General features: G+C 44.8%; 1 protein-coding gene across 1 annotated transcript; it reads right to left on the reverse strand.

Moving 5' to 3' along the window:
• Positions 1-1,781: 1,781 nt before the first annotated feature.
• On the reverse strand, positions 1,782-9,213 carry LOC131291330 (programmed cell death protein 4). Its single transcript, XM_058320528.1, has 4 exons — positions 8,422-9,213; positions 7,854-8,236; positions 7,489-7,742; positions 1,782-1,887 (listed from the first exon to the last, which is right to left on the reverse strand). Exons 1-4 carry the CDS (start codon positions 9,155-9,157, stop codon positions 1,812-1,814), a joined length of 1,449 nt encoding a protein of 482 aa, XP_058176511.1. The 5' UTR covers positions 9,158-9,213; the 3' UTR covers positions 1,782-1,811.
• Between the last annotated feature and the right edge of the window lie 3,526 nt (positions 9,214-12,739).

Below are 12,739 nucleotides of genomic sequence, written 5' to 3' on the forward strand. Positions count from 1 at the left end.
TTACCCATTTGCTGCTTTCCTAGCTTCAAAATTCTGATGTATTTAACGTTCAAAAAAACTGGAAGTGACAAATGAATACGTATAATTTTCGCTTCTTTCCGAATTCATAGAAAAGCTAGTAAATGGTTTCGAGAAAGGCTCACACTATTCATGTTTCGAGGCTTTTTAAGTGAACGCATTATTATTACCTCGCTTCGAAAAGGAAAAAACGATATTCCTCTTGTTAATTCTATACGCACTCCTCTCCTAAGCAGTTTCGTTCTGATCCTAATCTTCCGTTTGTTTCATCATGCCTGTCTTGCCTTTCAATCCTTTCAAAACATAATTCCATCGTTTCGACGTTCTCTTTCCCAAAACTGCTTCTTACCGAAACACACCTTTCTTCTCTCATCCATCGACTTTTTACCAAAACCGCTTGCTACCTTTCCGAGGCCTTTTGAATTCCGCACCATCTCCAAACGAGCGCTATTATTATTTTTATCTTCGCCAAGTGCAAAGTGTGTGTTAATTGAAGATTGTAGTACTATCTGGTTCAAACTGAAAATTACTCAAAGTTCTGAAGTTATCAAATCAGTTTAGTTTCCATTAAAAATAAAAGAAAATGCATATAAAATTGGCGAATTATTTCGAAAGTAGCAAAAGTGAAACGGGTTCAAATCGAATAGTGATTAATGAAAAAAGGGTATTAAGAAAAAAGGTTCTGATTGTAAGATAATAAAAAAAAGCTGAGTGATAACATGATCGCGAAGGTTCAATACCAGTCAAAATTGAAAAGCAAATGAAATTTAAAACCATTTCAAAGAAGACAATAATGGCGTGAAATGGCAAACAAAAAATCTAAAAAAAAGAACAACCATTGTTGGAAAAAAACACACTATACGTGTAGTAGTAATACGAAAAAAAACCTAGACACAAAACCGTTAATTCAAGATCCTGGTCGAATTTGGCGCAACATTCTCTTCCCACTTTCTCATGATGTGTCCGCTTCCTGCGCGATGATCGTTATTCCTGCCTGTAGTGTCTCTCTCGAAAAGCTCTGAATGACTTATTTTTAAACGAGTTCTATCCGCTAAATAACATGAAGATGAAAACTTAATTATACAGACTGTTCCTTGAACAGTCAAAATCAGGAAGGAGAAAATGCGACTACGATCTCCGACTCGGATCCTCCTACGTATCCTTTCCTACCCTCCCATCTCCCTTTAGCGCCTCTGATTTTCTATCTCCTGCTGAAATGATAGTTTTCACACATGACTACTACCTTTATCCATGCGTTGTGTGAATGAGCGAACTGTTAAGATGAAACATGATACTATCCTTCGATTGTTTTGTTTGCAAACACAGTGCTGAAGTAATTACATGCCTAAGGAAAGTGTAGGAAACGCGATTGTGATCGCTGAAAAAAATACTATCCGCACGCTCTGTGACTTTTCGTGATCGTGTTCTTATAAATTCACTCTTCTCTTCTTTCTGCCCAGGATGCAATTTCCAAGCTTTTTTAATTCATTCGCTAAGCGCCTTCCCTTTCTTTTCTTCATCCGTAGCCAAATAATAGCCTAAATCCTTGGCCAAGAACACATGCCAAACGTTTTCATCTTCTCTTTTGTCCCAACAACATGGCTCTTTCTCCGTCGACCAATTTCCTTTTTGGTTTAGTTCAATAGTATCATCCATAATCACTGGGATTTATCGGCGGTTTGCATTGCCATGCGTTGTATTGTGTGTTGCACGTCATCGTGCTGCGGGTGATGATGATCTTTGAGGGGTTGGGGGGGTGTTGTGATTGGCGATTCCGGTCGGTCGACAGCACATTAAATATCACGATGTAAGAGACTGGTCTGCTTAATCTGACCACCGTCGCCTTCGGAGACGAAGCGCTTGCGGCCTCTAAAAAGAGATAAAGAACAAAAAGCGAGAAAATAATCAGTCAACTGCTGCAGTTCTGTAACATGCTAATGCCAGGTGTAACTTTCGTATAACACTTTGATGGGAAACAGCGGCTTGAAATCATGAATTCGGTTGAAACTATCCAAAGAGGAATACATGTTGTGTATTTTCAACTAACTGTTGCGCATTAAACATAACTTTTTGTGCTTATCATATTCAACATAAGAACCGCTGAATGGGGTGTAAAACGCCCGAAACGTGACAACGACCACTCCGGCATCCATGCACGCTTGGCACTAGGATTGATAACCGTCTTCTTCTCGACGGCGTTTTCATTCATACTCTATGATTGATGAAGGGTGTGTCACAATTTCGTTTCCCTCGGGTTTGTAGGTAAGAGGTGGTGTGGTATCGGCTAAAAACAACATGTACCCGTAACCAAGATGAAACTGGTTTAAACCGGATCGGCTTAGGAGCAAATCGATGTATGTATAGCAACCACTCGGGTTTGTTAGTTTCCTTCCCCCGGGTGCCCCTACTATGTAGTAAGGCGTCACCGCACAGTGGTCCATACACTGCAGACCAGTGGGGGTTTGGCATATCTAAATGATTACAAATGTACATTTTGAATAACATATTGATTTCAATAAGATATGTATCTAACTTTTCATTTCTGAAGTCAAAATGCGAATGTTGGGAAATACTGTTCATCTCAAAATCAAATAATTATAATTCAATTTCGAGGAATCTTACTGTGTTTATTGGACTCGATATTAATTAAATTACATTATTGGCGTGCAATTGTAGATGAAGCTTCGTACCCAATGTGCTCTCACCACACCTCATCCATGTTGAGGCCCCCCTTTACTGGTTTTCATTTTGTGTTGGTGGTTTGAACGAGAAAAAAAATCAATAACGATAATTATAACCGGCAAACACGGCGTGGGGCACGTACAGCACACTTATCTCATCTAATCACTACAATGTATTGGCCTAGCACAAACGAGAATAGAAACATTATCGCAAAAATCGCCCCTGGGGACAGGAAGAGAGGGAGTTTGTTATCAGCAAAGCGGCGCTATTGCGTCGCAGGTTAGCGAAAACAACGCACACAACAGGCGTCGTCTCCCTGTGTATTCGTGTGCGTGCTTGCTGTCATCTTTCGCGATGGGGCTCGCGGAACCGCGTTCGCGGATGTTGGCGTTCGTGTGTTTGTGCCAACACCGCGATCCGCCTCTTTGCGCTGCCCTTTTCTTACTAAAAACAACCAACATCCATCTTCCAGTCGGTCTTTTTATTATTTAACTTGTGAAAGGCGTCGCTTTGTGCGGTGTAACTTGCACTCCTTTTTAGTTACACAAACAACAATTGAAGAACACATATGCGAAGAAACCGCATTTCGACAGCGACACCACCATCAAAACCTCTGATTGCCATTAGAATTCGAACTGGATTGTAGAATGTTTATGTGTAGACCCGTGTGTGTGTGTATGCACAACAGTGCAAAAAAGCAGAGCGATGGAACGAACAGGTTTTCATGACCATAACATGATGATTCCCTTCCGTGCATAAACACACACACACGCAAAGGAAAAAACCGGTACCGGCAAATGGCGATAAAAATAAACACAAAACAAGGCTTGCCCTACCAACGTAACCCCCGACCCCCCGCGGCCCCGCCATCGTTACCGGCGTAATTTCATGAACAAAACATGAAACCATGATGAAGCTGCACACATCGCACAACCACAACAGTGAGCCTGGCCAACACCGCGTATATGTGGCCAACCCTTCCCTCCCAACGGAACGTCTTCACATGAGCAGCAACACAACCCCCATATAGTTGTTGCCGTAATATTTATTAGGTGGGCTTCAACAAAACGTTGGAAAGTGAAATACGTTTCAGACTACCCCGCGATATGGGGTGGTTTGTTGCACAAATGTATATTAGCTACCGATAAATGTTGACCTTCGGGGCTAGGAGCACAACGCAGCTCCTGCTTCTTTCTCGTGTGCTGTTTGGCTTGGTGTAATAATCCGCCATTACAATCATCCGCATCCGATAACGCCAATTATTGCACCATTGAAAGTACATGGTACAGGAGTTGAATGGAGGATTAAATACTGAAGAGAAGCCTTAAGCTACCCGTTACGCAACAATGTTTTGGTAAGCAGTTCGTTCTTAGTGGCATCTGTACCACAGACAACCTTCTCCCATCTCTATACATATGTTGTACATACTTTGTTTTGATGGTACCCTAAGCGATTGCTTTAATTATAGGACGCAACCCACTGTCCGAGGTGTTGTAATAGAAACAACAATCACCGCCCTCCCCCTTCTACCAAATCAGCAGCCCAAATTGATTTGAACCAGGGAGAGGAGAACTATGATGTTTTGATTGCCGGCCATCCATCGTATGCAAGGGCAGAAGAACACATAGCACTACCGAATGGACACACAGGTGCTGGTGGTGCCTTGCTATCTCTGACACACTGTTCATGTTGTTAAATCAACACACAAAACAACCACGTCGAGAGAACCCTCTTTCCGGCGGGGTTTGGATTGGGGTGGTTGCGTAATATTTGTTGTTGTCGCCGAATTCAACCGAGGCCTTTTTCCCCCTTTTGATATTCGGCTCGTTCTTCGAAGATAGACGAATTAAAATTACGCAACGCGGCGTGTGGTGCAAAGCAAGAAGAAAAACTTCTCCCAATCCGAAGACGCGGTGTTAGAGAAGCAGCTGTTGACTGTGTTCTTGGTAGGGGTCGGGTAGGAGCATTTTTCTTTAGACACATACACTATTCTGTAAAGCATGTATCACGAATGTTTTCTATTTGATAAAACAACCCAGAAGGCTTTGATTGCGAGGGATCGGTTTACCATCCTAGGTTAGACGTTTTTGGTCATTAAAATATAGATAAAATATAGATTATATTTCTACTTTTAATATGTATAAACCAGTCGAAAGGTAAACAGTAAACAATATGAGCGAAAAAGAAGCTGCTTCGACAAATATTTGTTGATGCAGCACTGGTTGCTCTAACCAACACTCTCCTTTCATGTTTTACAGATTTACCGGACATTGGCGTCTATTGCAAAACTGGACGCGAATGTTGTTATGATCTTTTCTACGGTTTTGTCGTAGCCTTCCTCCACCATTTTCATGAACGAACTGCGTTTTAGTGCGTTGTATCTTCTACCCCCCAAAAAAAAAAGTAAAAACAACGGAAAGGAAAACCATGCCCACACAGAAAGAGAGACAGAGAAAGAAGCAAATACCAACGGAGAGATTGTACACCCAAGGACAGGTTGACCTTCAAAAAACACGAGCCAGGGCCCGGGAACCGACCCAACCCGGCGCGATTCTGTTCTGTTTTGCTCCAGCAGGGCGCATAAGTGCATATAGGGGGAAAAGAGGGAAAGCGATTGTGTGTGTGTATGTGTGTACCGCATATCTCTTCTTCTCCTGCCAGAGGAAACCACCAACATGCGCGCTTGGGCGCGTGCGTGACAACGCGTTCGAGCATATTTCTTCGAAGCGAAATAATGTTTTGGTTCGATGCGAGATGTTGGGGACTAACTCCTCACGTACACACGCACGCACTTCCAGTAACGAAGGAAGAACTGGGCTTTCTTTGAAAACAATAATAAAAAACAATCAAATGTTTTGAAAACCGGATTAAATAAGACCATCAAATTCATAGTACTGCTCCGGCTCATAATGGCGGAAATGTAACATCAAAAGTGACATTGCAAGATGGATTATTTTAGGCTCAAGAATGTGGGTCGAAACAAATTCGCGGGATTCAACCTTTACCTTTCACAAAATTGGATACACGTTTGGTGTCCTCATGTTACTTATCCAAACTAAAACCACCTCTTTTCGTCAAATGCCAACCGAAAACTGTGTGCATAATCGAATAGTATCAAATAATTGGTCGGTGTTTTGTTTTGGTTTTATATTGTTACTCATCAAAGTAGTAATGGGCAGCGAGCAATTGCGTTGTTGTTGACGAAAACCGAGTTGATGTAACCGTGCCGCGGCCGCACACCCCCCAATCATCCATCGTCATCTTGGCCTCGGTCACTACGATCTCGTTTTATCACCCTGGTCTCCTTTTCCCCACTGATCCCCCCCTTGGGGACTACCCTCCTTCCTATCCGTGCAATCTAACCTTGAGTCATCCGAACACACGAAAGCCGAAAATCCTGTGCGTGACACGTGTCTCCCAGAATAGAGAGAGGGGTAGGATAGGGGAGGGGTAGGATAGGGGAGGGGGGGGGGACCGACCATCCCCGAAGGCCAAATCAAGGCCGGAACAGAAAAGCAAACAACACCAACCAGGCAGCAGCAGCACAACAAAACACAGTGTGTGTATTTCCTGTGCCGGGAAGGCGCGTGCGGGCCGTTCTATTGCGTCGTTGTCCAAAATTTGCCCGATCATAACAAAAACAACATGGGCATCCCCCATCTTTCCCGTGCGCCGGGGCGTGACATGGTGGTGGGGTAGGGTGTGTATGTGTGTGTCTGTTAGATGCGTGAAGGAGGCAACAAAAAAAACCAAAAGGGAAACCCATGAAAGAAAACATATGCCATTTGAGGTAGAACGAATGTTAGATTGAATGATTCTTCTGACCGTAACTTAGACTAAACGCAGTACGCGAAAGATACGGACACATGTGTTGGAGGTTTTGGGACACGTATTTTTCTCAAATGAAAGTAAAATGAAGTGCATGTTCAAACACAAAAAAAAGAAACAAGAAAACAACACCAACCAAAACGAGAATTCATGAACGATAGGAGTAAGAGGGCGCGCCTCTAAAACGTCCGTTCGCTTTTGCGACGACATTGCAGACGACTTTGAGAAGCATTTTAAGGGTGTTTTTCTTCCTCCATCGAAACTCGAAAGTTGTTTTTGTTTTGCCTTTGCCGGGGTTGTTGTTGTTTCTGTTTCGCTCTGACCTGCTCTCTATGCTGTTTGCTATTACATCATGGGTCGTTGTGGGGTGTTGTATGCTGCCGAACAAACACACCAACAAAGTCGTGCGCATACTCTCTGCTCTCCTCCCCTACACCAAGGCATCGCACACATCATCCGGTACACCCTAGCGGTCGAGGAAAATCGAAAACAAAACACGGCGGTACCACCGGAGAGGGGAGTGCCTACTAGGGAAATGGCACGTAGGCCACACTTTTTTCGGTGACCGGAGCCAACAACACACCAAACCCGGCCACAGGCGGTTCGGTTAGAGATTTTATTTCCGGCAACATCGCTCTCCGATACACCTCCTCGGTCTGTCGACAGCTTTATTGGGCTACAGCTTTGTTTATGAGCGACGGTGAATGAAGATATTCTTGAAACTAATTTGTTCCAACAAATCGGTTAATTTTTAATCTCCACACAACCGGCATACGAAGTGTGTTTAAAATGTAGATCTCATCTCATCTTGCTAATGGAAATAAAAACCAAGTGACAAACTTGCTTGGACTTGAACAAAACGGAATAACAAGACACCAACAACAACAGTGTATAAATCGACAAACAGAAATAGAATCAAGGGAAAAATATTGTAAAGCTTTTAGGGCAACAAACACTTACCGTGTAGGCATATCCTTGATGAGGTTGTCGCTCAAGAACGAACCGGCCTGGCGGCAGCGCTGCATGAAGCGGTCCAGAATCGAATACGCCAGCGGTATGTCGAGCACGATGTCGGCCAGGTCCTCGTAGACGCGCCGGAAGCCCCGTTCCATTTGGTCCGGCGAAACGATGCAGGTACTGTCAAGTGTGCGAAGCAGCTCACACATGGCGATCTCTTTGGACTCGTTAAAGGCTTCAAGAGTCATGATAATGGCCTGTACACACCGGGTGAAACACGCGAAGATAGGAACCGGTTAGCGCAAGAAAGCAAAAGATGCAAACGGTAAATAATGTTACAAAGGAGTGAGAACTCCACTCTCTCCTACCTCGTAAATGAGCTCGTGGTGGAAGTGCGGCACTTCGAGCTCCTTGATCGAACGCTGGGCTTCGATCGGGTCGCGCGACACCAGATACTCCTGCAGGAGCATCAGCATCTGCCGCGTGATGGTTTGCACCGGGCGCAGCGCCCCACCGACGCCCCACACGTTGTCGAGGTGGCCCCAGCTCATGTGCATGCTGAGCAGCGCGGTGGCACGCATCAGTGCCGCCTGCGCGTGCCCATCCAGTTCCTCCCGGTCGTAATCATACGCGTACTTCGGAGGCAGACAGTCGTCGGCCACCGCGCGGGCAATAAAGTTGCCCACCAGGTTCGGCGCGTCCGGTGTATCGAGCATAATGTCCGACAAGTCCGCCAGCAGTAGTTCGATACCTGCGCACACAAACACCATAAGATACGTAGTTCACATTATAATAACAAATATATACATGTGCTCTCTTCAAATGATGTTGCGGTTCCCTAAACCGAACCTCCTCTTCTTCGAATGGAAATATATGTACCATATTTCGACAACCTAGTGTGATAGGAGTTGGCTGGTTTATACAGCACACACTTACCATCTTTAATGTCCTGGGACGTAGCGAGCCGCCCGTAGAGATCCGAGAGCAGCATCGACGTCAGCTCCCGCTGGGACTGCTTGTGATCAAAAGCGATGGCGATCATCGTCTTGATGACGAGTGCCTTCCATTCCGGCTTTACTATCTCAAGCAGCGCGTCCGCCACCTCGTGCGTGTCCCCGTGCTCGAAATACTCGTGGATGATCGTCTCCACCTTCTTCACAAACTCCTCCTCCGTCATCTGCGGCACAATCTCTTTCAGCTCGACATTGTGCGAGCTATTGTACGCATCGATGTCGAAGTTGGGGTCGTTAGGGTCCTCGTCCAGCTCATCGTAAACCTCTGACCCAGGCATCCCCCAAACGCCCTTACCGCCGGCGCCCCCCTTCTTGGGCAGGCCGCGCCCGTATATGGTGCGCGAGTGGCGCGAATTTTTCCATTTCCGGTGCGGCGCGACAAAGTTTGGCCGGCCGGCGACACCGAGCGTTGCAGTCCCGCCACCGTTGCTGTCCCGACCGACCAGCACCGACGAACGGCGCACGCGCTTCTTCATCCTACCCTCCATCGGTAGCATCGGTCGCTTCATCAGCGCATCGTCGCCGTTCACGCCGTTCGACGGTGGACTGCCCGACGACGACGGCGGACTACCTGCCGCCTCCACGCCGCTGCCATTAAGCGATGGCCCGTTGCCACCACCAACCCCGTTTGCGACAACTGCAGCAGAGTCGTCCTCCATGGTTTTAAACTTTCTCTGCTCGGAGGTTCCTAACAAAATCTATATGCACAAACGACGTCTACTGTAAAAGAAGGGAAGCAGGAGAAAACCGACGTGCGAAATTTGCAATTATTTTATTACTCAGGTAGACTCTCAAACAATCTTAAAAACTCTATCGTGCGCGCAACCCCAACCAACATTAATAACTCTTCAAAACAATCATATTTACCTGTTCGCGTTGGAACTGAAAAAATCTGATTCTCTACAAAATGTCCGGCCGCTGATGGTGGGGCGGATGAGCAGTCTTTTATTTCGATAATTCTTATTTCTAGCTATTGCTAGTCTTGATGGTTGATAGGAAATTGTCGGTTAAATTTTCGGTTGATCGGTAGAATTCGCTCCACAACCGGTCTTTTATCGCACGCTACGCACGAACGTGTGCAGTCCGACGACCACGAAAAACACGACGTTCCACCAAACGAACAAAGCCTCGACGATGGCTCCTACAAGACACGGCCGTTACGACGATCCTACGGGACGACTGCCTTTATCGCATACTATACCGCGAGGAAGAAGAAACCCACAACGACCCAAGCCGGAGGATGGGGAAAAGAAAACGGGACGGGGGGTGCGCACTCGGTTATTTCTTCCTTCCTTTCTTCCTCTCTTCGACTACCGCAGGCTACAGCGACCGAAAGCCCGAAAGACTTTCCAGCATACCACAACTGCGTAGTACTGGCTCAAAGGCAAATGGAGTCGTCGTCGCTTCGGTCGAGAGCAGAGGCAGCCTTCCGTGGACTGCAGCTGGCCTCTTCCTGCATGTACAACTGCGTGCTCGAGCGCCGAGCCGTCAAAAACGTAGCGCCTGGGCCGGAGAGACCACCAATACCTAAGAGCGCACACGCGTGTTCTCGGGCGCCGCCGCTAGCCTTTCCAACGATTTGTCCAAACACAATTGCCTACTATTGACGGACGGGTAGTAATTTTAGCATTCGAACATTTGCCACCAAATATCGAATAGGGCAGGGATGGATGGTGCTTCAAAAACCGGCTTATTAGTTCTTGCTAACCAATCGAATACTGATCCTAATTTTACTGGTTTCTGCTTGCTTTACTTCTATGTCTATCGTTTGTCGTAGCAAACCGGAACGCAGCCCAACACGCCGGCCGGATAATGGAACATTCGTCCACACTCGCTTCGACGCCTTCGCCTAAACACCGCACATGCGAACGCGCGTAAATTTAATGTTCACTGCTGGTTTGACACACGCTAATTTCCGTTCACGTTTCGAAGTCACATCAAAAATCACACACAACTGCGCACAAACTGCTAAATAGAGGATTTTATTCCAGCTCACAGGAGCCAAATATCCGGGACTTGCTTTCAGACACGTCTTTCCGCACTAAGGTTTAGCGAAAGAATGATCCGTCCGGTCGCAGCCGGGAGACATCGAAGCTGTAGGAAAATGACTGCGGTCACGTACACTGCGCCACTAGGGTGCCTTTTCGCCTTGTGCAATCACAAACACCTTCCTACGCTGACGCTCCGTCTCGCACCTCCTAGTAGTGATGGGCAGAATGGCGTTCGGAGCAAGATTCATTTGCTTGTGCGATCCGAAGTCTATTTACCTGGGAAGCAGTTGAATGTATTAGTTGACAGCTCATGTAATCACAGGTTTTCAAACAAATACCGTCAGTCTTAAACCAATACGTCAATGGTAACAGTTAATATTATCTTTTCAACAATGCCATTAGTTGTGTAAATGTAGCGATAGTTCCGGCACTGAAGAAGAATCATCGGATTTGACGCTCGTTTGAGACTTGATGGTTTGATTTCCACCTTCGCAACGCTTGCTGTTCAAAGCCGCAGTTTACAACACCGGTGTGGCCTTATGACTCTACTTGATTTATGAAATTAAGTTATGCATCTTTTGGAGATTCGATTCCCTCGACAATGATAGATTTCCTCACCATCATGAAACTTTATGATTCGCCAAAGATGCATGCGATATGCAGGAAGAAAAATGTAAACTCAAGGAATCTGTAATGATTCATGAATCCCTTAGGCAAAGATTCAGATTCATTTATTCAATCCAAAGAGCTATTCACAATCATGAATCACGGAATCACCCTGTGTAGAACTCCTGTGCAGATGCGTAGCCCTGCAACAACGTCACGCACACATATCCATCGATGGAGCAACATAGCAAACAAAGGGAACATATAATCGGAAAGCCGGTATGCGTTGTTAGCACATACCCAGCATATGTGAAAAACAATTCCAGCGAAAATCGAATCTTTTGTTGGAATGTTCGGAGTAGCGAATATTAGAAACAAATAATGGGAAAACAAATCGTTAGCCCACCTGAGAGGAAATTCTACAGAAAAATAACTTCGACTTCACGCAAGCGAATCGTTTGAACAGCGAAGCCCAGTAACGAAGGTTCTAGAAATTATCCAGCACCTTCTAGAATTTAGTTTTCTTTTTTCTACCTTGCAACGAAGTGGCTCAACTGCACCGATGGAAATAGTTTCAAGGGGGACATTCTGGAAGCTGAAGAAAAGAAAAGGAATGCCTTACGAACCACCAAAAGCGTATAGCCTGAAAAATATATTCTTAACACGTTAAGTGTAACGACGGTACCGTGGAACCGACAGCGTTCTGTCCGAAATGCTGTACGCCGGCGTCGGTCCACTCGGACCGACAGAGCCAGTTAGGTAGACCGGTTAGCTAGCTACGAACCGTCGGCAGCACGGAAAGCAGTGCAATTTGCGCATAGCACTTAACGTTTTTTAACGTGTTAAAAATTAAATATGAACTCCTAGCGTGGTTCCGGACGCGCTAGCATGGTGCAGTTGTTTCATCGTGAATCAAAGTTACTGTAAATAAAAACATAAGAGCAGAAGAAACATTTCGCTCTCAAGCCATTTATGTACTGCAGAAAAATTAACGAAATTAACGAACGATCCGAAAATGATTCAATGGTAGAAGCATCCCTCTGAAAATGACGCAGAACAACGTGACGATTTAAATAATCATTTTACAAAAAAAAAACTACAAAGAGATGACCTGAGTGATTATTTTTGCCGTACAGTACACTTTAGGAACTATTTGTTGTATAATTTTCAAGTCGATAGCTGAACAAATAGTTACAAAACGCAAAATTAATAAAGCATTTTTTTTAAAAGCTCATCTCTTTTGAACGAAAAAGGCGCTCGTATTATAAATATATGCTTAACATTAATCGTGAAATAATTATGTATTTAGCTATTAAAGCCATGCAATAATATTGTTATTAAAAAAATCACAAGTTTTTCTTTAAAACATATTTATTGTGACTGTTTTTTTTACAACGCTTTTGCCAACGGTTATTTAAAATCGTCAAGTTTTGTTGCACCACTCTGCAAAAGTCGAAACTGGGCGCCTCCATGCATTACCAAACCATAAACCATAGTTTTTAAACCAAGTTTATTAACTTTAGTAACAATATAAAAGTCAATATAAGTTTCATAATAATATAAAAATGTTCTTCTTACTGAAAATGTTGTCTTCCCGGACGAAAACGGGCAATTTTGCTAGTTCAAGAATAAATAAAAGGCCTT

This window comes from Anopheles ziemanni, chromosome X, assembly GCF_943734765.1.
Source record: "Anopheles ziemanni chromosome X, idAnoZiCoDA_A2_x.2, whole genome shotgun sequence".
Taxonomy (NCBI): Eukaryota; Metazoa; Arthropoda; class Insecta; order Diptera; family Culicidae; genus Anopheles; species Anopheles ziemanni.